This window comes from Falco naumanni, chromosome 4 (assembly GCF_017639655.2).
Source record: "Falco naumanni isolate bFalNau1 chromosome 4, bFalNau1.pat, whole genome shotgun sequence".
In the NCBI taxonomy this organism is placed as follows: Eukaryota; Metazoa; Chordata; class Aves; order Falconiformes; family Falconidae; genus Falco; species Falco naumanni.
Genome location: NC_054057.1, coordinates 65423912 through 65448998, shown reverse-complemented (window position 1 = coordinate 65448998; position 25087 = coordinate 65423912). Strand labels below are relative to the sequence as shown.

Genomic DNA, 25087 nt, shown 5'->3' with positions numbered 1-25087 from the left:
GCATGACCTCCCAAGGACTGGAGGCAGCCCAGCCCCAAATCTGTTCCGCGTGGCTCGCCGTGTTCGGGGCGATTGTGGAGCATCGGCATGTTGTTATGAAACATGACCAAGGTAATGGTCAGCTTCTAGGACACCATGTATTTGATCCCAAATGTCCTGACTACTTTTGTTGGCTGTTTTCCCTTTATGATACTGTCAGCTGGCATGTTTTGTTTTTCTTTGATTAGTCTCTCGTGTGATTCCTAGCTCTGGGGTTAACTTTTTGCATTCTGAAAACAAAAGCTTTTCCTAGTAAAATAGGAAGTGTTGCTTCATACTCTTAATGTAACAGACTTCAGAAATGTTTGCCTCTCTACCACTCTGTCATGAGACTTTTATCCAGGTATCTGAAGGGCTGTGTGCAGTTTTCTTGAAATGAGAACTTCTACAAGATTGGCTTATCCTATGTGTATAAACTGGTCGTACATGGGGAAATCTGTTTCCTCATGCAAATACAAAAGCTGTGATACTGATAGAAAAGGCTTCTGTTTGACTTTAATATTATGTCCTTTCATGTCTTGAAGAAATAATCCCAGCTGTTTTCTGTCATCTGTCCATTAGTGTTTCTCTTCTTGCGTTCCCTTCCTTCCCCTGCCTCCAATCTCTGCTTTCTGTTGCCTGTCCCTACCCTTTGCTATAGAATTTCCCTCTGGTAACTCTATAGAAGTGACATTTCTGCAGCAGAAGACAAGGGAAATTATTTGGGAGTGAGTGAGCCTTTACACTTTTAACTCTGGAAGATCCTTAGATACTAGACTCCCAATTAAAAGGTCAAAGCCACTTCAAGAAACAAATGTCTAAATATAACCTCAGCTTTGTGGAGATGGACTCTGGTAACAAAGGCTTCGCAGGATGGATACAACAATATAGATAGGAACTCCTGTAATTTCCCTAAAACAGAATTTTTTGTAGCATAGTGCATATACATGCAGCTCCAGGGGCTTTATTAGCATGAATTTGGAATGGCTTGCTAAACTCAGTACTGCTTCTGTTGCTCCTGAGAAAACTCCCAAATTAAAGTCAACAAACATCTGTGCCTTACAGTCTAGTGTGTACGTGCAATGCACAAGTTTTAATGTGTTTTGTGTATGTGTGTTTTATTTTTCAGTTCATGAAGAGGTCGGCATATTGAGGCTATCTCTCTTTTTTTTTTTTTTTTTTTTTCCCTGTGCGCTGTGAGTTTTTTTTCTTTTACGCTGATACCCACTCCTACTGTTTATTTGATGCTTTATTTTAGAAAGCTATTCACTGGGCTAGGATCTTGCTGCCCATATGGAGCTGTGAGCCTGGACCAGATGCTAGGTGGATGAAATCAGCTGTTCATTGTGGAACTTGCAGTTGAGTACCTACTGCATACCAATAATCCTCAAGGGTATCAGCTACACAATTCCTGACTTCAGGAAATGACAAAGAAATAACTAGAATGACAGTTCCTTCATGTAAATCTTCTGCTAGTTCATAGCAACTTGAAAAATGTATTTCCTTAAGCCTTATTTTTTTCTTTGAGGGCTCATTTTGATGGGTTTAATGGCCTGAGTGGCAGTCAAAGACTCCTTTCCTGGTATGCTTGCCACCTATATTCTTAAAAAGATGGTGATTCCTGAAATCTTCTGACAAACAGACCTGATGTCTCTCTGAAAACATCTCTTCTTTTCTTTTTATTTCAGGACAAACACCATGATGCTGCTCATGAAATTATTGAGACAATTCGGTAAGTGTTCAACGCAGACATGGCTAGACCTGTGTCTTGAGATGTCTTGAGACAAGCTGCAAAGGAGCGCAGAAGTTACAATTATAATTCAGCAGCTCTAAATTATTTTTGAGCTGAATTGATACTGCTGCAATGCAAATCTCCCTGTCAAACAGACTTTGTTTTAACTTGCCATAGTCTATTCCCTTTTGAACAGAATTAAAAATAAGTAGTGAAACTCAGTTTCAGTGCTTATGGCAGCCTGTATTAGATCTTTAAAAAAGCAAGGTTTAGTAAATATCATTGGCATGATGTATAAAGTTCTGATCTTGCATATCCTCTTCCCCACCCTCTCCCTTTCCCCCTGTTGTCATGTTGCAGCATTGCTAGCATTTGCATTATTTGGGAGCGATGTCCCTATTGGCGTTCCTCTTAATTCTGACCAATGTGGGGAAAATGGGAGGATAAAGGTGAAAGACAGGTACGGAGAGTAGGAAGCCTGAGCACTTCCCAGCACAGGCAGTGGTTATGACATGGCTGGCCGTTATTTCAGCAGGCTTAGGAGGTGTCTTGCTGCAGAACAACTTTTATTAAATGCTAACACAAATTCCTCAAACACCTGAGGGACGTTAATGTGTTATCCACATTAGATTGTTTAAAAGCTGTTCTTGTTAACTGTTTTAGATCCTTACCGTATGGGCTTCCCTTGTCTGAGGGCTGTATCTGCAGCGGGTTGTAAAGGCTGGGTGGTGCAGATACAGGCGAGGTTCAGAGAGTGATGTTTTGCCTGCAGAACCACCTGTGCTTTGGTCAGTCACATACAGCCTTGGAAAAGGCAGTGAGCCTCGTCTGCTCCCAGCATGAGCGTGACAGCTAAGTGCTTGCGTGGTGGTGTTAATAGTATCACTTTTATGTACATGAAATCATAGTATTTTCCCGTGGTCTGTGGTCGAGAGAATGTGTAATGGGGCTAGAGCTGAGAATTTTTCTTCTGAAGAAGTGTCTAACTACAAAACCTTGACACAGGGTGGTTTGCCATCACTACTTCCAGTTCACTTGTACTGCTGTTATTAAGATCTGGTGCCTTGGGAGCTTGTGGCATCGTTAGTCAGTGTGATTATTGAGAAGACCCTTTCTAAAGGGATTTAAACAGATGTGGTGCTGGAAGTGATTGCCGGAGTCATTGGTGCTAGGGCTTTCTGTGCTGTGCTAGCTGAAGGCAAGGGGAAACTGGGTTAGAAAGTAGTTGAGCCCCAAGTAATATTTCACAACCACGTTTTAAGCAAGATTGCAGTGAATGCAGTGTGTTAGAAGGCTTTTGTGCCTGCCTTGTGCAAAGTAACCGCAATGTGGTTATGGAAGTGGTGGGTAAAAGAATGCAAAGAAGTATTTATCTCTTCAAGCCAGTGATAGACAGCTTTTGACTGCCCATTCCTGAAATTTAAGAGAAAAAATTTTTTAGATCAGAGCCCTAACCTTTTTAGGGAGACAGGAGATATTAGTCAGAAGAGTCAGCCTTAGATGTAGAAGTTCTGTCCTTTTTTACTTGCCTGTATATTTATTTGGTAAGTGTGAATCTCACAAAAGGAACCAGACTTGCTGGATCTCTATAGTCATTATTATTCTTTTTTTTCCCCCCACAATTTTAACATTGAAGCACACATCAAGGTGCACGAAGAAGAAACTGTGCTGTTAATATTGGAATTCATCCTATGACATGCTCTGAGCTCTGGTGATAGTGCTTTCCCATTTTAATGCTTTTGGAGGAAAGTGTGTGCAAAGCTTATGTGGCTTTTAAGCTGTCTTTGAAAGGAAATAATCTTCCAATGTTCCAAGAGCAAAGATCTCTTCTGTGAGATGTCATCATCAGACGTGTGGCAAGTGGGTGCGCGCTTTCCAGTTCTAGTGGCAAGAACATACAGGGCTTTGTTAACTCAGTATGTAAAAGGAATCTTTTATCAAAATAACTTTTGAAAATCTGGTTTGGCTTGGGTCATGTAAAGTGTAACAGCAGTTTAGAGCACTACGCAGAGGAGAATATCCTTGGGGTGAGTGGTTGGTGGCATTGTTTTGGGGTGATGTAGGAAGTGTCTTATCCACGTTCAGCTTTGTCAAACCTTGTTGCGGTACCAGCATTCTTTTGAAATATTGCACTTCTGCATTACATTTTATGTTAGATTAGCATCAGCCATGGCTTTGAGTATTGTTAGATGCATTGAATACATTTATCACCTTGTTTTGAAGTTGTGCCATTTCAAGAGCTTTATACTACTGCCAATGTCTACGGGCACCTTGCTGTTTATTCAATACAAATGTGAGCTATTGCAGCTTTCCAATTAGCATTTTGTGGTGTCTGCCTTACTCCTAACAATACTGTGATCTTTCAGGTCTGCTGCAGTATTCTGTCTTAACATATAGCTATGCCAGTCTAGAATTGAGACAGGCTACCTTACTATACTTAATTGAAGGCGTTTTTATTTCTTTTCTTGTTCCAGATGGGTCTGTGAAGAAATTCCAGATCTCAAGCTTGCTATGGAAAACTACGTTTTAATTGACTACGATACAAAAAGGTGAGAGGAACATTTTTTTTCCCACCAGGAGGACAGGCCAGCACAGTTTATAGTGAATTAGTTTGTAACTGGTTATTCTTAGACACCATGAACTGAAGTTTTCTTTTAGAACTGGCTTCAGACTCTGTGGAGTTATTTTGGTAGGAAATGTGTAACAGCAATATTGGCAAAGGCTGTTGGATTAAGGACATAATTGGAAACTCCACACAGCAGAAAGTTGAGCTCTGCTGTACGTTGGTATTACTCATTCTGAAACAATGATCGGTATCTGCGCTGTTGGACTGTGTCCAGTGTTAGGAATCTGAATGACACTGAGGTTTCTGGTTTTGTAGTAGCTAAGAATTCCTGTTTAGAAAGTGGCATGCCAAAGCTGTCTGCCAGTGCCATGTCCTCCGCCTGCCGTGCCTGTAGGAGGTTAACCTGCCCCATCCCTCCTCTGGTTAGGATTCGGTGCAAGTGGGATGCTGTTTGGGTGAGGGGCTAAATTAAAAGGCAAGCTATTCATCCTGGTCTTCTGAGCAGTTAGAAGTCATTTTAAGATGCTTGTGGTTACATGTGCATATCTATTCCATGAATAGCTTAAAATGAACGTATAGTACGTGGCATTCACCTTGAGGCTGGGAGAGGCAGATTCCAACCTGCGGTGTATCTGTGGAGAGGTCGGTGGATGTGCATTGACTTGGCTATACTGAGACTGGAAAAAGAGATGACCCTCAAGCTGCAGTTTACAAAAAACTCTTTGGTTGCTTTCATGGGAAAGACTGAATTGGTTCAAGTCCACAGCATGACAAAACTTTCAGAAGGAGGTTACAGATGCAACTACATTGCTGTAATTAATCACAGGCTATTGTCCTGAGCACCAGATCTGCTCAATCATGATCTGCTTTATTATGATCTGCTTAAGGTATTTCTTCCTCCTGTCTTAATTTTAATTGTTCCATTGCAAGATGTGTTGGTTCCTCTTTTCCCCCTGACAGATTCAAAAGGAGAAGTCAGGGTTGAGCATCCCTTGTCATCAAATCCATTAATTTGGATTTGTGGATTACTTCCAGCGACTGTAATGCTGTAACTTTCGTAGTTCTGGCACTCTCCCTGGGCACATTTACCTGGGGAGCATCAGTGTGGTCAGCAGCAACACCAAATAAAAAGAGAAACCCATCTGTTCCCAAAAGTCACACCCCACTTACCTTTCTGCAACCTCTCAAGGAAGTAATAAATCTGTAATTTTGGTAATGATTTTACTCTTTTTGCTTCCCGTGAAAAACATTGTCGGAAAAATTACTTGTGGCAAATAGACTGAGACATGGATGTGAATGAAAAGCAGCAGATTATAGTAGTGCACGGGCTGTGCAGACAGAAACCCATTTCAGCCTCTTGCTTTGTCTTAATGTGGACATGAGCATGGGCACATGAAAGCTTGAAGTGGAAGTCAGCAGTACTCCTCTGAGGTGTCCTAGCCAGCACAGCGGTAACGAAGATCACAAGAGACTGAAGAGCCACTTTCTTCTGATGTCCCCCAGCGCGCCCCCCCCCCCCCCCCCCCCCCCCCCCCCCCCCCCCGCTTCTGGATTTGGGAATGGCCATGATTTAATTATCTTACTCCTGTAGCTCCTTACTGGGGTTTTTTTGCTGCTGCTTTGTGGGTCTGATTATGTAACGGATGATATTCCTAGTAATATCTTTTCTTCCCTGGCCTGAGATGAATTTATTTAATCCTCTCAGCTTCTGTCACTACGGCAGCTGCCTGAATTGACTGTAATCCCAGCCCAGCCCATAAAGCAATCAGTGTGCTTTTCTGATGGGTGAAATTTTAGATTGTGTCCTGGGCCTGTCTGCATTTTCAGTTCCAGGGTTAATTTCTAGAAAAGTATCTACTTGTCTCAGGACCAATGATCATGGAGGGATGAGGGGACAAAGGAGAAAAAGTTACAGATGTTTTAAATTTCTGTGCAGCTGAGAATATGGAAAAGAAATAATAGACTATGAGAATACAAAACTTTGTAATAAGTCATACTTCGAGTTCAGCTCTTTTTCCATTAATTAAAGAAAGTAATACTATTTGACATGTACTCCTGGTCTACTGGGGAGTTTTTTTTTAAAGGGAACTGTTACAGAGTCCTAAGGCTGTGTATATAACCACATGTTCTGCAAGAAACAGCCCCGAACTGGCCACCTACTTACAGTATGTATGATGACAAAAAAAGCACAAGGTTGTACCTGCAAACCTGCGTTTGAGCTCTCTGAATTTAACTGACCCTGCGTTCTTTCTCCCCGCGTAGCTTTGAAAGCATGCAGAGGCTTTGTGACAAGTACAACCGAGCCATTGATAGCATTCATCAGTTGGTATGTATTTACCTTTGTTACCCACCGTCACATTTAGCTGGTTCGAATTCACGTGTAACAGACAATATCCCGAAAGCGGTGACTGACTTAGTGCTGGATGGTAGGTTAGTCAAGTTAGCCTGCTGTTAGTCTAGTTGTACCATCAGCATTTAGCACTTCCATTCTTTGGGGGATTTAAGTCTGATATTAAACCTTATTTCCTTGATCACACCCAGGCAGTCAAGGAGTTAGTATTGGGGGAGGGACATTCTTGTAGGGAGAAAAGAAAAATTATGTGTTTTCCCCCCCCTAACTGCAGATTTGTAAGCTATTACTCTTTAGTGTGCACTTCTGGCACCATTATTTTGGCACTTTGAAATAGCTGAGTTACCTTTAGGGGAAAGCATGTAGATGTTTCATGGGGATTTATCATATAGATTTACTTTTGCATGGGGAAATCTATGGCTTATGGGTACTTAAATAATCCATATGAACTCTCCCGTGTATTGTGGAAGTGATCCATGGCTTAGGAATTTCCTTGCTTGCCGCTCGCTTCAGCCACTCTGTTCTGCAGGATCACTCTGGCAAAACTAGAATGTAATGTCTTTTCAGACGAATTTAACAAGCTTTTTTGGTTTTCTTACCCCTTATAAAAGGTTGAGCTAGAGGAAACAAAACATGAACAATGAATTAATGTTACTGTTTGGTTTAATGTTGAAGGTATAGCTGGATTTTTTTCTCTGCTGTGCTTGTGGGAAGTATTTCAAGTGTGCAGTGTTAAAACAACAATACTTTTTTTTGCCAGGCTTCCCTTCTCTTTGTGTGTTTACAACTCCCTAAAACTTGTGCTTGTTTGGATTCGGGTGTCCTGGTGTGTATGTTGGTTAATAGCTAAGAATTTGAAGCTATTCAGCATTTGCAGTTGCTGTCTGAAATGGCAAATGTGATTGATTTCATTTTCTTCTTGCCATCTGAATCTCAAACAGAGAAGTGTTCGGGAGGGATTGTGGAATTGTTGGTTTTTTGTTTGTTTTTATCAAAGGGAGAGATGGGCATTTTTAAAACTTAACAACTTTTATGTTTAGGACAGGGTTTTTCTGATGAAGAAAGGAAACTTGATTTTCATCTCTTTCCTGCCACTCCCTGTTTGAGTACATATGATCCCTCCCATCCTACGGTTCCTGAAAGAAAATGAAACTGCTCTTGACTGTACAGTCCACATCAGTTCAGTGGCGATCAGTAAACAAAAAATGAGTGAAAAATTTTTTACAGCTACTCCAGCTCTATTCGGTATTAAGCTTTACATTGCCTATTCATTTTTACATCTCTTTAATTTCCCCTTTACCGCTTATTTCCAGCAGACACATTTGCAATTACCTATTCGTTGAGGTGGGAAAAAGGGTAGGGTGTTGTGTGATTTCTTTAGTGGTGTTCACTGTTTTTATCTTTGCAGAGCACCTGCAGACCAGCTTGCGAGAGAGGGGATGGGAGGGCATTTCTCTCATTTCTACGTTACGCCAGTGCAGCCTGGGTTTGGTGACGTTTCCCTGTCCTCACCGTGGGTTCATACCTTCTTCCTGCTCTTTACCTTTAGTGGAAGGGAACCACGCAGCCGATGAAACTGAACACTCGTCCCTCCAACGGGCTCCTCCGGCACATCCTGCAGCAAGTCTACAACCACTCGGTGACTGATCCAGAGAAACTCAACAACTATGAGCCCTTTTCCCCAGAGGTTTACGGAGAAACTTCCTTTGACTTAGTGGCCCAAATGATAGATGAAATTAAAATGACAGAGGATGATTTGTTTGTTGACTTGGGCAGTGGTAAGTGACCAGTAACTGAAGTGGGTTTTGTTTTTCCCTTTTTGCTTGCTGTTTTTCCCTTTCTTTAAAGAAACAAACAAACAAACTGAAATTCATATTTGGAAAGTGAACTGGGGCGAAGGATTGTTCCAGGATAAGCACCTTTCCTAGATAATCCCCAATGATGCCCTTGCTTTTTATGACAAGATTAAATAGGCCCAAACGGACATTCTAGATGTTCTTCCCTGTGGTGTTAGTGAAATGTTGGTGGACAAATACAATAAACCCGTGTGACAGAAAACTTGGTTTCTGTTGCTGTTGGTGGATACGTTTGTAAAGAAGAAACTATTAAAAACGTTGCTTGAAAGGTAACAATAGCAGTTCCATTTCTAAGGATTCATCTGTTTTCAGTGGATTCAGTTTATGTCCTTCATATGTTAAAATGAGGTTTCTTGACCCTTCCCATGCCAGCGTGAAGCACTCGGTGGGGAATCTGAAAATTAAGCAGTTTTTTCCCTCTGACATACTCTTCTGTGTGTCAAAAAAGACTGTCGTTAGCTTTAACAGCTGCCTTGTGAGACCCCACAACATCTAGCTTACAGCCTACAACTGATCTCGTGAACAGGTTAGAATTTTAAAAGGAAATATATGTTTCTAGTTCGTAAAGAAACCAGAGACGACTCAAACACATGTGGAAGAGATATACTAAGAAGATGATGTTCTTTTTGTTGCTAAAATCTGGTACAGAGCAGGAAAGAAGTAATAAGAATTTTCCCTTTTACTGGATGGTTGTAAAGTTTTAAATGAAGTATGTTTTGGTTTTGTTGCTTGTATGATACAGGACTTCTGAGAAAACAATATTTCAAAATACATTCAGTTGGTAAACCCGAAATACATTCTGAATTTAAATACAGCAGGACTGCCATCCCCCACAAAACTTAATACATCTTCAGTCAGGGAATTATTATTATTTTTTTTAACCCCCCTGCCTCCCTCGGTGGGACCTATGTCTGAAATTTCCTGTTTCAGTGACTTATGTTCAGATGAGACATTTGGAAAGGCATCAGATCTGACAAACTATTTTCCATCTGGAAGAAAAAAATTGCCGTAGATGCTTGCAATTGTTTGTTCAGGAAGGTTGAGAAAGATCATATCTGAAGTCCTGTAGGGCTGCTAATCATGTAACAAGCTCAAATATTAGACACTTTACCTGCTATCGTCAGAAATAAAATCAGGTTTTTATTGCTAACTTCTCCACTTTAATCTTGGAGATTGACCAGCGGTATAAAAATTCAGTCTGAAAAGCCTGTATGAAAGGAACGGTTTAAATTCAGAAGCCTTTGGCTTCTAGTGTTTGGAGCACTGAAACAAAACCAGGAGTTAGTTGTTGAGTTTGTACTTAATTCTTTTTTGTACTTCATTCAATTTTTGTAAATTGTAATCAATGCGGTATTGCATGCAGTATAAATGAAAACGCTGTCTTAGCATATTAGTTCTATCGGTAAATGTGATGCCTTTCCAATAACAATGTGCATCTGGCAGAGGCTGACAGCAGGGCTGAACCCCCCACCGGGGTGCTGGGGCTCTTCTTGTTAGTTTGTGTGAGATGCCAGGGATGAATATGTGGCTCATTGCAGGAGGAATTTGTAGAGGTATGCATCATCGTTAGGCAAACTGCAATTACAGTGCAGTTAAGTTCTTGCAAAGAGAAAGGGCAAAGACAGACAAGATTAACAACTTCTTATGCTGTATCGTATGCTATCTGACGATGCAGTGTGTTCTTCATTGTCCCTTTAGTCTTTGTCCTCCTTGCTCTTCAGAAATAAGAAACAGCAGAACAGTTCTGCCTCACATCTTTGGTTGTCCAGGTTCTCCCCCTGCGTAAATTTGTACATCCTTACCTGCACGCGTATGAAATATGCATACGTGTGCAAAATGCGAGTTGGCGAAAAGACCAAAAAGCAACCAAAAAACCCCCGTCAGCACTAGAGTTCTCATTGTGCCTGACAACATGATAGTGGTAAGGGTTTAAATGCAGGAGTTCCACCCCTGCAATTACCAGTGCCGCTGGCTGCTGGCAGCCAGCGGCACGGAAAACAGCAGTATGTTTTCCGTTTCTGAAATGGGCTCTCCTCTTAGATCCACTCTTGTTTCCCATGTGGTCATCTGCAGAGTGATGAAGTGCATGGGTGAGACAAGAACCCATTTTGTGTTTGTCAGAGACAAAAAGCGATGTATCAGCCTCCCGTGGATGAATATCGGATGTTTGAAGAAAATCTTAATTAACTGCTTTAACAAATGTGGAATGGTACTGCTCTAGGGTGGGTAAAATGCGGGTTGCCCCTACAGAGAGAAATCTAATGAGTGGTTTTTTGTCATTTTAGCATAAGCTGGGGTGGGGGCACAGGGAATGTGTTCAGGCGAGGTGTAAGAAAAAAAGTAGCTGGTTACTGTTGGTAGCATCTATGCAGGTAGAGTTTGGAGTGATGGGAATCATGCATTTTGAAGTAAGACTCAGTCTTGCCAGCGTAGTGGTTGCTCCTGAAATTTTGAGTGTTGAACCCTATAATATTTTCTAACATAGTATTCTAAAGTAGCTCGTATATGAATAAGCTTTACATCTTCTCAGACTTTGTGCTGCATTTCATGGTGAAAACCAGTATAAATATTGCTAGACTATAACCAGTCTTTAAATTAATGGCGTAGGTGTGTGACCAACAAGTATTTATTTTGGGATGTGGTAGGGGTTGTCTTAACTGTTCATTTACTTAATTAGATAGTGATTTACAATGTAAAACCTGTAGGTTTGCAGGAATGCTTATACAATTTAAAAAAAATTATAACGCAGCTATTCTGAAACCTGTGTGAATTTGTGAAAATGAGCCTGTAGGATTTAATAAAGTAGCCATTAATAATTTTCAATACAAACATTGTGGTAAATGTTGTAGTTGTATGCTCTTGTCATAAAAAGAGCGTGGTGTATTGAAAAATGTAAACCTCAGAGCCACAATGCTAGAAATAATGTGCTGTAAGAAAAGTGAAATTGTGCTGCTTACTTTCTAGTTGGGATGTAAACCCTTTTTACTGAAAAACAGGTTCTTGGTATTGCACATCTGGTCGGGAAGTGGGACTTCAGTAATGCACGTTGCCTTGAATCTGCTTTTCAGCTGAGAGACAGGCAGGTTCGTACGGGAACTGTCAGACGCAGCTGTGGGGTGACATTGTACCCTGAACTCTAGTTCCACGGATTACCTGATTATTATTTTTTTTTTTTCCTGCTGCCCTTTGCTCTGAAAGCTCTTATCTCCCTTTGCAGTGGTTTTCTACTGAAACTTGTCCTCAGGTTTGTTAGTTTGGTTTTGGTTTTTTTCTTTTCTTTTTTTTTCCCTGCAGGTGTGGGTCAGGTGGTGCTTCAAGTGGCTGCAGCCACAAACTGCAAACATCACTACGGTGTGGAGAAAGCTGATATTCCAGCCAAATATGCTGAGGTGAGGTATTTTGGTGGTGTGTGTTTGGTTTTGTTTTTTTTTTTTTTTTTTTTTTGACGTTGTGTGCATATGCCTTATTTGAAGGCTCACTAAGTGGTTCAGGATTCCTGTGAAGTGCTGTACAGGAAAAAAAGTAGAGTTTCAGCCCTCGCTGATTTTGCTTCTCAGGTCAGTGAGACCTAGAGCAGGGCATGCTTGGGGAAAGGAGTCTGGCTGGACGTTTGCTAGCAGTGCTCGCAGGGCGCACAGAAGGAGCATTGGCATGGTTCTGAAGTGGTGTCAGGACTAGGAGATGTAACGCTGTTTTAGCATAATGGCATAGGAGCTGCTCAAAGGGAAGCAGTGTAAGCTTCTCCTGGACACCTGCGATCGTTCGGTGTCTGAAATGGCTCCGATACAGGGCTTCCAGAGACCACAGCGTTCAGCAAGTCTAGGAATGAATTCACCAAACAAACCTTCTTAAAGATTTTAAAGGCTGTGTTTCTGCTTATGGTAGTGATGCCCCTTTTTAATGTTCTAGAGTTGAAGTTCAGCTTAGTTATTAAACTGTTACCCAACACGGGCCTCGTCAATTAGCCTGTATCTGGTTAATAAGTGCTTAGCAGGCACCTAAATGAAGTCTTATTGTAAGAAACCCGTAATGTTTAGTCAGACAGACAGTTTTCTCTGCACTTCTAATGCTGTGCCAATGGGGAGACACAAAGATAATCAGTTCCAAGACAAACCTGGAAGGCAATTGAGCTGCAAGCAAACAATAGAGGTTAGTCATGCCTTACCATAAGAAGTTTACTTTCTTCAGTAGTCTGAACAGAAACTTACCCTCCATATTGCTAAAACAAGCTGACTCAGTTTGTACAGGCTAGAAAATTATACCTTATGAAGGGAGGGGAAGAAAAAAATCCTTGATCCTCCTTTTCAGTGGTGTGGGCAAAAATGCGTAAACACAGTGGCAAAGAGAATCAGACAAGGATCTAAAAATCCTATTTTGTTTTTCCTGCCATGACCCAGTGGAAATTTCCAACTGGAGCACTCTTTGCAGTCCCTCTGCGTGAGCATTCTGGTCTCGTTAGGGAGTCACTTGCAAGGTCTGGACTCTTGTCTGTGTTTACTAGTAAACTTAAAGATCGGTGTTTAAGAGGGAAAGTTAAATTCTCACTTTCACTAATACCCCTCTATGTCATTGTGCAAACACAAGGTTTTAGTGAAAATGGTTAGCAAAAAAAAAAAAAAGTTACCCACAAATTGAGTATTAAGAGTACATGGGGTACCTTCAGTTTCAGAAGTACACCAGTATTTCATAAGTGGACAAACATAACTGTGGACATAACTGGACAAACAAAATATACTGTGTTATTCTTCTGGTTACAGACAATGTCCTGTCAGATTTAACAACTCAGCAGCTGCTGCAGTGTCAGAACATGTGAAGCTGCCTGTGCACAGCTAATCTGCCTTGTGCTGTGTGTAGTGGACCAGTTTTCCTCCCCATCTCTGACAAACATTTGTGGAAGGGATTGGATTAAGTTTCTAGTTAAGATTGGCTGTGGCAACACATCTCTGGTTACTATGATAATTAATGCAGATGACTTTGAAAAGCCTCAGCTGAGGAGGAAGAACGTTATGGATTTTTAGTGAAGTTGTCTTAAAAAAATATTAAAATGTAAGTTCACACAGTGTATGAAAATAGTGAAGATTTTTGTGAGTTATCCTACTGAGTTCTGGAGTGCTTTAGAAACATAAAGAATTTAAAAACACATCTGTCAACACACACTGTTTTATTGACCAACTGATGGAGGTGTTCACCATCTCCAAGCTGTCAGTGAAGCCAGAATTCCTGCTATGCTGCTCTCATTATCTCCTCTGCCTGCTACCTCCAAATTTGGGCCCTCCCATAGGTGGAGTCAAGTCCTAAAGCTCAGGAGTTTTTGTTTTTGTTTTGTTTGGGTTTTTTTCTGGCCTTCCAGGACACTTGAGTTTCATTTTCAAATGTATTGAATAGGTGTAGCTGGACCCTCACTACCACTCTGATGACCTGTGCTAAACATGGTCAGTTTATACAGATGGGGACAAGATTTTGTGACTCTGGAGGTGCATATTTGTAAGGCACGAAGCTATCTGGATGTATGGGGGGTTTGGTTCCTTTCTCCTGTATTTGGGCAATGGAAAACTAGTGCCAGCGACCTGGTTGGGTAGCAACAGCCTTCCCTCCTCCACAGCCCCAGGCTGTTTAGATGTGCTTTGACCCATTCTCCCTGGTTGCTCCAGTAGCTGTGATGCTCCTTCCATTCGCTGTTGCAGTGCCTTGCATGTTGCTTTCTGCTTTCTCGTTCACCCTGGCAGACCTGTCTTTATCCTGTTTGTTCCTTTGCTATCTGGGCTTAGACTGGGCTGCATTCAGTGCCTCCTACTTGCTGTGGGATTATGTACCACAACACAGTAGCTACTTAAGGTTGCACCATTTTTAGTGCTGAGCAGCGTCAGCTCAGATTGCCTTGCTTATAACATGTAACTTTGATGAAAAGTGGGGGGAGAATAAGATGCCAGCTTTGACTTGGCCCTGACGAAGCAAAGTTGTTTTTATTTTTTAAAGGAAACTAAACTACATACAGTAGTTGTCTGTCTGCCTATCCTTTGAGTGTTAATGGCAAAAAATGCCAGACCTACCAAACAAAAGTCTTGGGGATCCACAAACAGAGCTGCATCTCCTTTTACTGTGGTGTAACTGGTAACACGAGAAATCCTAATCGGTGGTTTTGTTTTTCCTCCCTTTTCTAGACGATGGACAGAGAGTTCAGAAAGTGGATGAAATGGTATGGGAAAAAACATGCAGAATACACAGTGAGTGAAATTCAGCTGAAAAACTTTATGGTCCATGCTGATGTACAGAATTTGCAAAGTCCTCCTCAGCCTTTCACCAGCCAAGCAGCAGTATGAGTCATATCTGCTTCCTGGCTTTTATCTTGATCCTGAGGATGGTGTTCTCAAAGACATCCTCCCAGGCTTGTCTCTGACTTGCTTGATGTGATATGGCATTACTGGGAGCACTTTCAGGTCTTTTCAGAAGCTCTTGGAAGATTTATTCTTCTAAAATGTTCTAATTTTAACTGGGGCTGCCATGTGTCTTAAATTTTGTATGTTTGTATTAAATATCCCCCCCGTCCCACCTGGTGTGGAGGTTCTGCTGTGTAGACTATTGAAAATGGCAGCTCCTTCCTGGGTTTCTGAAATCTCCTGCTAGAAACAAAAGCTGAAGCTTTGATTCTACAGGCAGGTGAAGGTGTGCTCTCCTGGGACAGGGGGTGGGAGGGGATGGGATGGCAGGGGTTTCAAGGATGGGATGGCAGGGGTTTCAACACGGGAGCGTGGGGCTGAAGTTCTGGATGAATACCAGCACTGTGAGATTACAGCAGAAAACTCCAGGACCAATTAACAGGATAGATGGCTTGTAGTTGGAGGTGCGAGGGGTGGGTTGTGGGCTCAGGGAGGATGGGGGGTGGTTAGTTCTGATTTGGAAAGGATTGGAGTTAGGTGCTGTGAGGGTGGAGGCAGAGCAGGAGGAATAAATGGGTCCTTACAGAGGATCTCTCTGCTTGCGGCTAGGGACACATGGTGAAATAGCTTTCCCCTTCCTCCAAATGTTACTTAATCATTGTGGATATTTTCCACTGTAATGGTAGCGTGAAGCATGTGCAGAGTCGTGCACTGCCTTGTCATTCCTTCCCCTTTTCCTTTTCTCCCCCCTCTTAAATGTCATTAAGAAAATCTGCTCCCCAGTTCATCACTTTCTAATGAGGAAATGTACGTAGTCATAGTACAATAGGAACCCACTGGGAGTTTTGAAAATACATGCTTTTATGCTTCTGCTACCACCTTCCTATGGTCAGGGAAGAGGCTGGATGGATCAAGGTTCTTCCTTAATTGCCCAGAGAAGCTGGGTGACACTTTCCTGCTCAGAAGTCACAGCTAGCAACGTGTACCGCGGTTGAAGTGCCAGCAAGTAGTTGAGGAACTACTTCTTCATTTTCCTTTTGTACAGAGCCATTATCGCTGTGTTACTGGAATGGTTTGCACCACATGGCTTTCAGCATTCCAGCAGTGTGGGATCAAATGGCAGGTCGTAGATGGCCAGGCATTGTTTCCCAATTTTCTGTGTCTGCTGAGATCCCCAGTGCTCTTTAGAGGGCTTATCTTGTAAGGAAGGTTGCTACAACCATCCCTTTGGGAAGCAGGCGGGATAAGGTGATAGTGCCACCTGCCTCTGCACTTTCTTCCTGAAATGCCTTTACTGTATAGCGTGATTTTCTTCAGAGGGATGCTGGGCCTGCTGTGGGACTAGTTTGTAGGAGGATTGATATCAGGCTGCTAACTCTTTCCTGCTGTGGAAACACTGTGAATGCTTTACTTTTCATGAAGTGGCCATATGGCATTTTTCCATTGTGTCACCCAGCTGGCATTACATGAAAGGAATTGTTACTGAAGATACTCTGCTTGCGAGCTGTGTAATTTAAAGAATAGGATAGGAACTTGGACTAAAATATTGAAAGCATATTGATTGCCGTAGGCAGCGAGCATTTCCATATTGTGCATTCCAAGTGACAGAGTCTGGTACTATACTGAAACAAAGCTACTTATTTTTTCCTGGGTTCTTTGGCTTTTGAAACTGTTTTCTGAAAAGTGTTTAGAGTAACATTTCTCTTGAACATACAGTCTGCTTTTCTGAGAAGAGCTGAACACTTGCAGCACTTCTTGTCTTAAGGAAAGTTTCCTATCACCTTGTGGTAGTGATGCTTGATGATAGATTTTGGTCTTTCACATGCAGAAACACAGGGCAGATTTTATTTAGAATTTATTGATTCATCAAACATCCTAGGCTTTTGCCAAACAGTATATTTTTCTTTAGTAACTCCTTAGCATCTTCTAAGGTGACTATTGTTAAACAGAGCAAACATGTCTCATAATACAGCTAGAAGACACTGGAAGGCATGGAATTAAAAACCTGGGATCTTTATCTGTCTGGAAAACAACTTTGTCCCTGCAGAATGCTTAGTGGGATCCCAAAATTCCAAATGTTGAAGTCAAATAAGCACAAATCCAAATGGTCTGTCATCAGCAGAGCTTAACTTGTGGATTCCACTCTAATGTTTTAGGCAGTCAGATGAAAAATAAATATTTTGAGAAGAATAAAGTGTTGGAGGAGGGAAGCTTGGCAGAAGTTCAGTGGGGACAAGTCTCGGATCACACCTGCAGCTTTGTCTGAATAATGTGGACGGTGGTTTTGACTTCATGCACATAACAGCTGCCTTGCTGTAAAAGTAAAAATTGTGGTACATAAGGCAGCAATAAATCCTGGAGTTGAGCCTGCAGGGTTGTGGGTGGTGTGTGTGTTTTTTAACAGCCAAGAGCCTAGTACAATTATAGGTTTCCAACAGAAACGGGTTTTTGATTTCTCACTGAAAAGTGATCTGCCGGTGAAGTCTTGTCTTGTAGCTAGCACTGTTTTGGTGAGGCAGCAGTTGATTGCCCTTACCAGCTCTGGACACATGAATTCTGCTGAGCAAGGTTCTGAGACAACATTTAAAACAAACCCTGATCATCCAGGTGTATTTCCATTTGATTTTGTCCACAATCATAGAAAAAAAAGTCTCTTTTGAGAAATGTTTCCATACAAAATATGCAGTCACATATATGCACATTTTTTCAGTAAAACAAAAACATCATTGTGTAGTCACCTGCAGATGATAATTGCATATTAAACTTCTCCAGTAGCTAGTGACACGGAGTCCTGAGGCACGTTGGGTGCCTGAGGCTTCTGCAGAGCTACAGCTGCAGAATGGGTCGTTGCTGCAGCTGCAGAGTGGGAAGATCATTTTGGGGCATGAGAGGAGTGGGAGAAAGGTTGCTCACCATAGGTTGGCTTGTAAGTCTCCTGATCTCCAGCTGTTGTAGGTAATCGTATCTCATAATCCTGTTAAATGAACAGAGTTTCATTTTAAATGAGCTGTTCAATCTCATGAGTCTAATTGGAAAAAAAATTCCCCCAAACCCAAAAGAGTAACACTTTCTGATAAGAATCTTTCTTAGTTCTTATATTCAACTGATAATATTTCAACTTGACATCAATATTTACATCCCTGTGCTATGGTTGTATGGTGGTTGATGTCTAATTCCTGACCAGTTAGGGATAATCATGTTCTTTGCAGGTCTTCTCTTCTGCATCCAGAGGGAATGCATTATACTGCTAGGGCTTTTTTTATCATCATCAGCTGCTTCAGCTTGTTGAGCTAGAATGTCCCACTTCCAACACATCTCACTTTGTTTCAACTCCTTTTATCTTCTTTTTTTCTCTTCCCATGGAACTGAGGAGTTTCCAAGATTAGCCTTACCCCATTCTTTTCAAGAAAACTGTTGTCTGAAGGAAACAGGAGACTTTTCGAAGGTCATTAGGCCGAGATAATTAGAGAGTCTTTCTTGGGGATTTTCTGCACATGTGCAGCCATCGAATTAAAAAGTGATATTGCAATTAAGAGACAGATGGGTTTTCATGGTTTCTAACTGTAAATATCCTCATGTGGCCTCCAAAATGGGAGCCATCTCCAGGTATCTAGGGCACAGTGCTGCCATTGCCATGTAGCGGAAAGTGCTTTGGTGTTCTTCCCGGGGTACCCTTGAAGAAAGTTTTCAGTGTGTTCTCAGTGCCTTCCACCTCTTGTACGCTCCTGCTAGGGGAAGGTGTTCTTCTAGTCGTAGGTTAGAGTAGGTCTCAGCAAGCGGAGCTGGAGGTAGCTGCAGTTGCATGTTGGGCTTTTGCACAAGGCCAGGATTTGGTTTGGTTTTGCTTACTCAGGGTTGTCATAACAGAATACCTCCCCCTGTTCCACAGAAGCTTGTTTTAGTGGTAGGTGGAAATCATCTACAGGTCTTCAAAATAAGGGCAGGAGAACACAGGTCAGTGTTGCTAAAGGCTGGGATTTTGGCTGGATGGACATCGGCGGCACGTGTGCTGTCTGCTCGGAGGAAACCCCAGTAGCTTCTAATTGCTGAGGATGCTCTTGTGGTTCAGCTCCGTGGATTAGCGGTGATTTTTGTTGTGCATTAATCAGGGGGAGCCTGGTGTCTGTAAGCTCACAGGCTTGCCTCTGATTGAATTTGGGGTGCCCCCTCTGGCCTGTTTTCCTGGAAATCTCAGTTCTGAGCAAAAGCAGAGGGATTTGTGTAGGAGTTTTGTTGTCTCTTGTTGCCTGATACCAGCTGCTGGTTTGTGGGGATAACTGACATCACCGGTATTTAAAAACTTCCATTGCTGAACATTGCCCTGCTGCTGAGGAGAGGGCAGGCTATCTGTTTGTCCCAGATAATTTCGAATGCCCTATTTCAGCAGGAGCTTGATGTTTTGGTATTTGAAAAGCCCTCCAAATGTCCCCTGTGGCTTTGAAATGATGCCACATTTTGGAGGTTTGGATTCATGCCTCTAGTTATTTTTGAAAAGAACAGGAACCTAAAAATAACCATGTGTACTTTTCCAGGCAGAAATGACTGGTTTTTGTGAGCCAAGTGTTTGCATGGAGGCTGCTGGAATGAGGCATATTCTGCGTGTGAATTTATGGCTTAGTGTAGCCGGTCAAACAGAGCGTTACCAGAGAGACTCCCAGCCCGGCGCTGGGGCGAGAATGGAGCCCTCCACCGCGCTGGAGGGGCTTGACCTTCATCAACTGTTGCTCTGCTACGTGACAAATGCACGCTGCTGGAGTTGTACCTCTTGTTGCTTCCCCCTGGGCGGTGACCTGCTGGTTTGCTTCGACTTACAGGAAGAGTTAGAGGAATCAGATGCCGTTGAGCGTTATTTCTGCAGTCTCCGTAGAGCAAATTTATCTGTTTGAAAAACCTGAATAAAAAAAAACTGTTTTGGCTTCTAAATTTAGAAACAATGCAGGCTGGCAGCTCTCTGAAGCGGATTTCACTGAGCTAATTATCCTTTTAGATAAAGCAGGGCTCCTGCATTGTCTAATCAGATGAAAATATCTGCATTACAGATGGTCCCTTCCATTCATTATTCACTAAGGAGATTAAGTTTCGAAGGGAGAGGAGGACCGGGATGGGGGTGGGGACACTGGTGGGAAGAGATTGAGTGCATCCCCATTGCTGTCACCGCTGCTTTGCATGGGTGTGCCACCTTCTCCCTGTGTGGCCATAATGGACCAGTTTCTTCTGGTTTAGCTACTGCAGCCCTTGGCCAGGAGTGAGCGAGCTGGAGTTTCCTTACCAGTTCTTGTTTTGCTCTCGAAATTACTGTAAACCACAGAGTTGCCTGGGATTTTGGGGGGGGATTTTGTTGGATTCCAGTTGTCAGTTGATGGGGAAGGCTCTGCTTTCCTCCATTCAGGCCATCATTTATTGATTACTGCTCCCCACGTAGAGTAGGCAAAGAAACTGGGTGTCAGGAGCAGTCAATTAAATACCTCTTGTACTTTGTTTTGCATGTAGCAGACCACTGTTCCAGGAGTCACTGTCTTGCTTCCAGAGAGGAAAAAAACCCCCAATTTTCTCCCAGCCACAGTTGACCATCTGGTTATTTCTATACTCCAGTATTTTTCCTGGTGAGATTTTCCCCTCAACTATTGGCTAAGTATGAGCTAGGGTAGCATTACGGTACAAAAATAGATGGGCTTAAACAGGGCTGTGGTTCGTTTGAATGTAACATGGCTAGATCTTGCCAAAGTAGATGGGGAGGCGAGGGGGGAAAAGGTGTTCAGCCTCCATGGGTTGTATTAGTTTAAAGCATGGAGATTTTGGATTTAACTGCGCTCTTCCTGACCACATGGGCAGGACAAACATATAGTGTAACTGGATCCAAATAAAGTAGAACAGCCATTTAGGTTAGATTTCAAGACCTTTATATGAAGCTTAGTATTTGAAAATAGTTTCATGTTACACTGGTTCTTTGTTCTCTTGTTAGACCGTGGCTTTATAATCATGCTTCCTTATTTTTCAAATGTTTTTCTTTCTCCCGTTAGTGTATGAAAACCTTGTGTGGACATTAAACCATGTGGTGTGGAGGACTGCAATATAGAAGCTAACTTGCAAAAGTTGTTGTAAAATAAATATAGTTGCCTTGCATGTGGGTTTTCTTCTCCTGTGTCTTGGTTACTCAACGTGAAACTATTTAAAGAACAGATAAGACTTTGAGACAAAATTATGTATTAAAAATAATCTAGAAATGGTCTCCATTTTACAAATAGGGCAAACAGAACTCAAAAAAAATTGTTTCCATATATGAGGTGAGAGGAAGTCAGTACTCCTTAGAACTATTCTGATGTCTCATTGAGTTTCTGCTTTAGGTTTTGAAAATACCTACTAGTATGTTGTTAGGTTGGAACTCTCTTGAGTTCACGCTCCAACATCCAGTTTGTTTTTACTCTAATGGGGATATCAAAACGTGCATCCCTTCCCAGTAGGTGTGAGAATACAGGTAGTAATTCTGCTTTAAAATCTTATTTCAGCCTAGCTGTTTGGCAGAACAGAGAATTCTGACTTAACTTCAGTTATTCTAACCTGCTGTTTTCAGCACGTTTAGTTTCTAACACTTCAGAATCTTTGCCAAGTTCTTGATCTCTTGCCCGAGAACCCTCAAATGTTCACTTTTCCCACCCGTCTTGTGTGTAGCAGCAGGGCATTTGGACTTCTTTTCCCCAATTCCTTTCCTCCCGAGAAGCGAACCCAGTCCTGCTGGCAGCTGTGGCTTTGTCCTTCCCGGCGGCTCAGACAGGTTTGCCTCTGTCAGCCCTTCTGTGGCTCCGGGCTGCTCTGCTGAGAGGAGAAAGCTGCAGTGGAAAACACCAGGCTCTGGTGCTTCACGGAGACAGGGATCCTGGCTCAGCTAGCGAGGCTTGAGAGTAGCTTGAGTGTGTCTGCATTGCAGTGCCGGCACTTCTGTTTGAGTTGTCACTAAATGAGAATAAGTGCTGGCATGTGTAACGCTCGCTTCTTTCCATGCGATGGAGTATATGCAGAAAAAGGATACTAAGCAGTCACTGTCGTTGCTTTGATGTTCCTGAGGTTCTGATATAAGCCATCATCTTTCTTGCTTGTTCAAAGTGCTTCGTCATCATTAATTATACAGCTGCATATTATTTTTTTTTCTTGCTTCCTCTTATCGTCCTCCCCCAACTCTTCTTCTGCCTTACTTGTGGCACAGTGAAACAGCATGGCCTGTAGATTCCCCTCTCATTTCAAAAGCACAACTGAGAAAACATTGCTGGGTGTTAGTTGTGTAGCTGGGACTGGCTGTGGTTTCATCAGAAAGGTACTTTATAAGTCACTGAAGTCATAACGAATTATTTTCAAATAAGCCCTTTATGTTACTTGAAAGTGTTAGGAGCATTCCAGTTTTATATTTAAAAATCAAATGCATGCCTGTCTGGTGCAACAAGAGTCTGAGTTATGACCCTGTGCTGAGTGTCCTTGCTCCGGTTCCCCCCGAAGCAGGGCAGTCAGCGGGGGCTCGAGGGGGGTTTGCTGATCGCTGCTGGTCGGGGTGCTGCACGGCATTGCTGGCTCCTCTGTGGAGCACAGTCTTCAGAGGGCAGTGGTGAAAGCTGGAGACCCTTCCCCACTGCCCCTGGGGCAGGAGAGCAGCTGCGGGTGGGAGCAGCGAGGGAGGCACCGTGGGGAGCCGAGGAGCAGCTGGGCGCTTGGTCCCCTTGGTGTTCCCAAAGGAATTCGCTTGGCCTTACTCGCAGCAGCATCCCTGGGCTGGTGCGGCATGCTTGGCCTTGGCCAGGGGAAAAGGGATGCGGAGCAGCAAGGAACAATGTTAACCTGTGTGTGTGTGTGTGGTTTTTTTTGTGTTCTTTGTCTTTTTTTAAGCTGGAAAGAGGTGACTTCCTCTCAGAAGAATGGAGAGAGAGAATTGCAAACACAAGGTACAGTACAGCAATTGAATGCTGCTTTATGAACTGGATGTTTGGGAGTTTGTATAATGGAAATTGGGAGGCTGGCCAGCTTTTTATATAGAATTTCCATAGCAAATACCAAAAGTCGATCTGCCAACTTTTATACTGGCCTCTTTAGATCCTGTTTTCTGACTAGAGGAATGGGTTTAAATGCACGTCCCATGATATTCCATACAGGGGTGTATCCAAGATAAATTCTGGTTATACAGAGCAGTATAAACCTCTGTTTTGCATATCCTCGTAGTTCGTGTCAGTGATTCTAGCAAAACATAGTTATCTTGGCTATTGGTACACACAGCTAGGCTCACTTTCCATTTAAAAAAAAAAGCAAAAGACCCAAGTGAGTCTGTTCCAACTTAAATTGGGAATTAATTTAAGCTGATTGTCTTGAAGATTTATTTCTGTGAAGATCTGTACAGAGGGTTAGACTCCTTTCTGATGGTAGCAAAAAGGGAGTAAATTTCTGAAAAGCAATAGGATATTGTTCTGTATTTTTAAAGGCTTTGCAGTCTTTCAGCCTTATGGACGGAAGAAAAAGTCTTTGTTTTTATGACCTTGTTGGGGAATGGGAGGCAGTTGCCAAAGAGGGCTCTCTGAAAGTCTTCAGCGTTATGGCAATTTATGAATTGTTTCCAAGACACTGTTTTAAGAGTACTCCATCAAGAAGGCATCTGCCAGGCTGATGATTTTTGTATTATTATGTACCTCAGTTAAAACTTCTGGAGGCGCCGTTTAATTTGTGGACAGACTTGTCCCACCTTGCAGCGTGGTGGGGCTTAGCTTTGTTGCTTGCTATTCCAAATGCAGGCTCCTCTGCTGTCTGTGCAGCCTTTCCTGGAACAACTTTTTTTTTTTATATATATATATATATTATTTTTAGCTGAGGTTCATCTAAATGCGTGCAGAAATGCTGGTAGATATTTATTTTGTGTGGTATGCAGCTAACTGCATGCCTACAGATCTACAGCCACCTTGCTCTCTGATACAGAAATCCAAAAACCAGGAGCTTTTTGCTCGCAACTGTTAGGTGTTTGTGTTTGTTCCGAGTGTGCCAACTGTTCAGCGTCTGCTCTGTCTAATGAGGCTGCAGATTGTCTGATGAATTTGCACTGGAGCCATCCAGTCTTAGGGAGTAAGTTGAAGTGCCCCCCTTCCCTTGAGCATGGAAGCTCTGAAGGGAAGGGTGCGTTTGTACCACGGCACGGTCCTACGTGGTTGAGCGCTGCCGTGTGAGCAAGCTGTGCGGCATGCGGTATAGTATCCCTGTAGTAACTGTACTTGCGGCTTAGCAATACGTGCTGAACAGAGGGCTGAACTCAAGGTGGGCTGGGGGCTCCTGTGCTTCTGTCATGTGCATATAAAATATTGTGCCAGAATGAACACTAAAAAAAATACAATCTGGCAAGCTCTGTCTTTTTCCCTTCCTTTCCTGGATGTTTTCTAGTCCCATTAATATGCTTGGCTGTTTTGCAAGGCCTCTTTTTTGGCACACGGAGGGAAGGAGGAGGAAGAAACCCCTGCTAGCCTTACTTGCCAGGCAGGGTTTCCCAAATTTCCAAGAGCAAGGCGCAGCAAGAGTAACTTTTTTTTTCTCTTGGTGTATAAACATTTTTTTCATCCGTAGTTTTTAATAGCTTTGGCTGCTGCTCTTAAACTCAGTGTCCTTGTTGAACACGTTTCATGCGTGCAGGCACTAGGAGGGGAGTTTTCAAACAGATCTCTTGCAAAGAAATCAGTTCTTCGTGTTGAAACAATATGCCAGAACGGCTTTCGCAGTTCATCAGTGCATGGTGCTTGATGGCTTCCAAGAGATGTTGAGGGCTCTTGTTGCAAGCTGGTAGGAGACAGGCACCAGGGACAAGGACAAGCCTATCCTCTTAAAAATAAAAGGATGATGCTTTTTTTTTAATCTGTGACGTGTTACGTTTTTCCCAAACATTTTTATCATTTGTGTGATTCAATCTACGTGCAGGTTTCTTTGTTTCTATGTGACTGGGTTTTTTTCAGGACCCCCCCCCCCCCCCCCCCCCCACTGGGTTTTCTAACCCAAAAAGAAAGATGCAGCTCCTCTGTTGTGGGTTGGGATGAAGCGCTGGGTCTAGGTCAGGGAGAACATGCTGAGAGATGTCAAGTGTCTTTTTGCATTACAGGGGGATTTAGAGCTAGAAGAGAAAATATATTTTGATATTTTGCTCTGGTATCTTAAAAGCATGTGAAGAAGTGATGGGGT

General features: G+C 42.6%; 1 protein-coding gene across 8 annotated transcripts in view; it reads left to right on the top strand.

Moving 5' to 3' along the window:
• Positions 1-25087, top strand: part of DOT1L (DOT1 like histone lysine methyltransferase) — a 76477-nt gene that overhangs the window by 15480 nt on the left and 35910 nt on the right. For 7 of the 8 annotated variants that reach the window (XM_040591843.1, XM_040591841.1, XM_040591845.1 and 4 more), the window contains exons 2-8: positions 1707-1750; positions 4225-4299; positions 6579-6642; positions 8216-8444; positions 11817-11911; positions 14684-14746; positions 22772-22827. In XM_040591843.1, coding sequence (XP_040447777.1) covers positions 1707-1750; positions 4225-4299; positions 6579-6642; positions 8216-8444; positions 11817-11911; positions 14684-14746; positions 22772-22827 — 626 coding nt within the window. Of the gene's footprint in view, positions 1-1706; positions 1751-4224; positions 4300-6578; positions 6643-7791; positions 7912-8215; positions 8445-11816; positions 11912-14683; positions 14747-22771; positions 22828-25087 lie in introns of those variants that run through there. The other variant, XM_040591842.1, reaches the window with a different exon arrangement.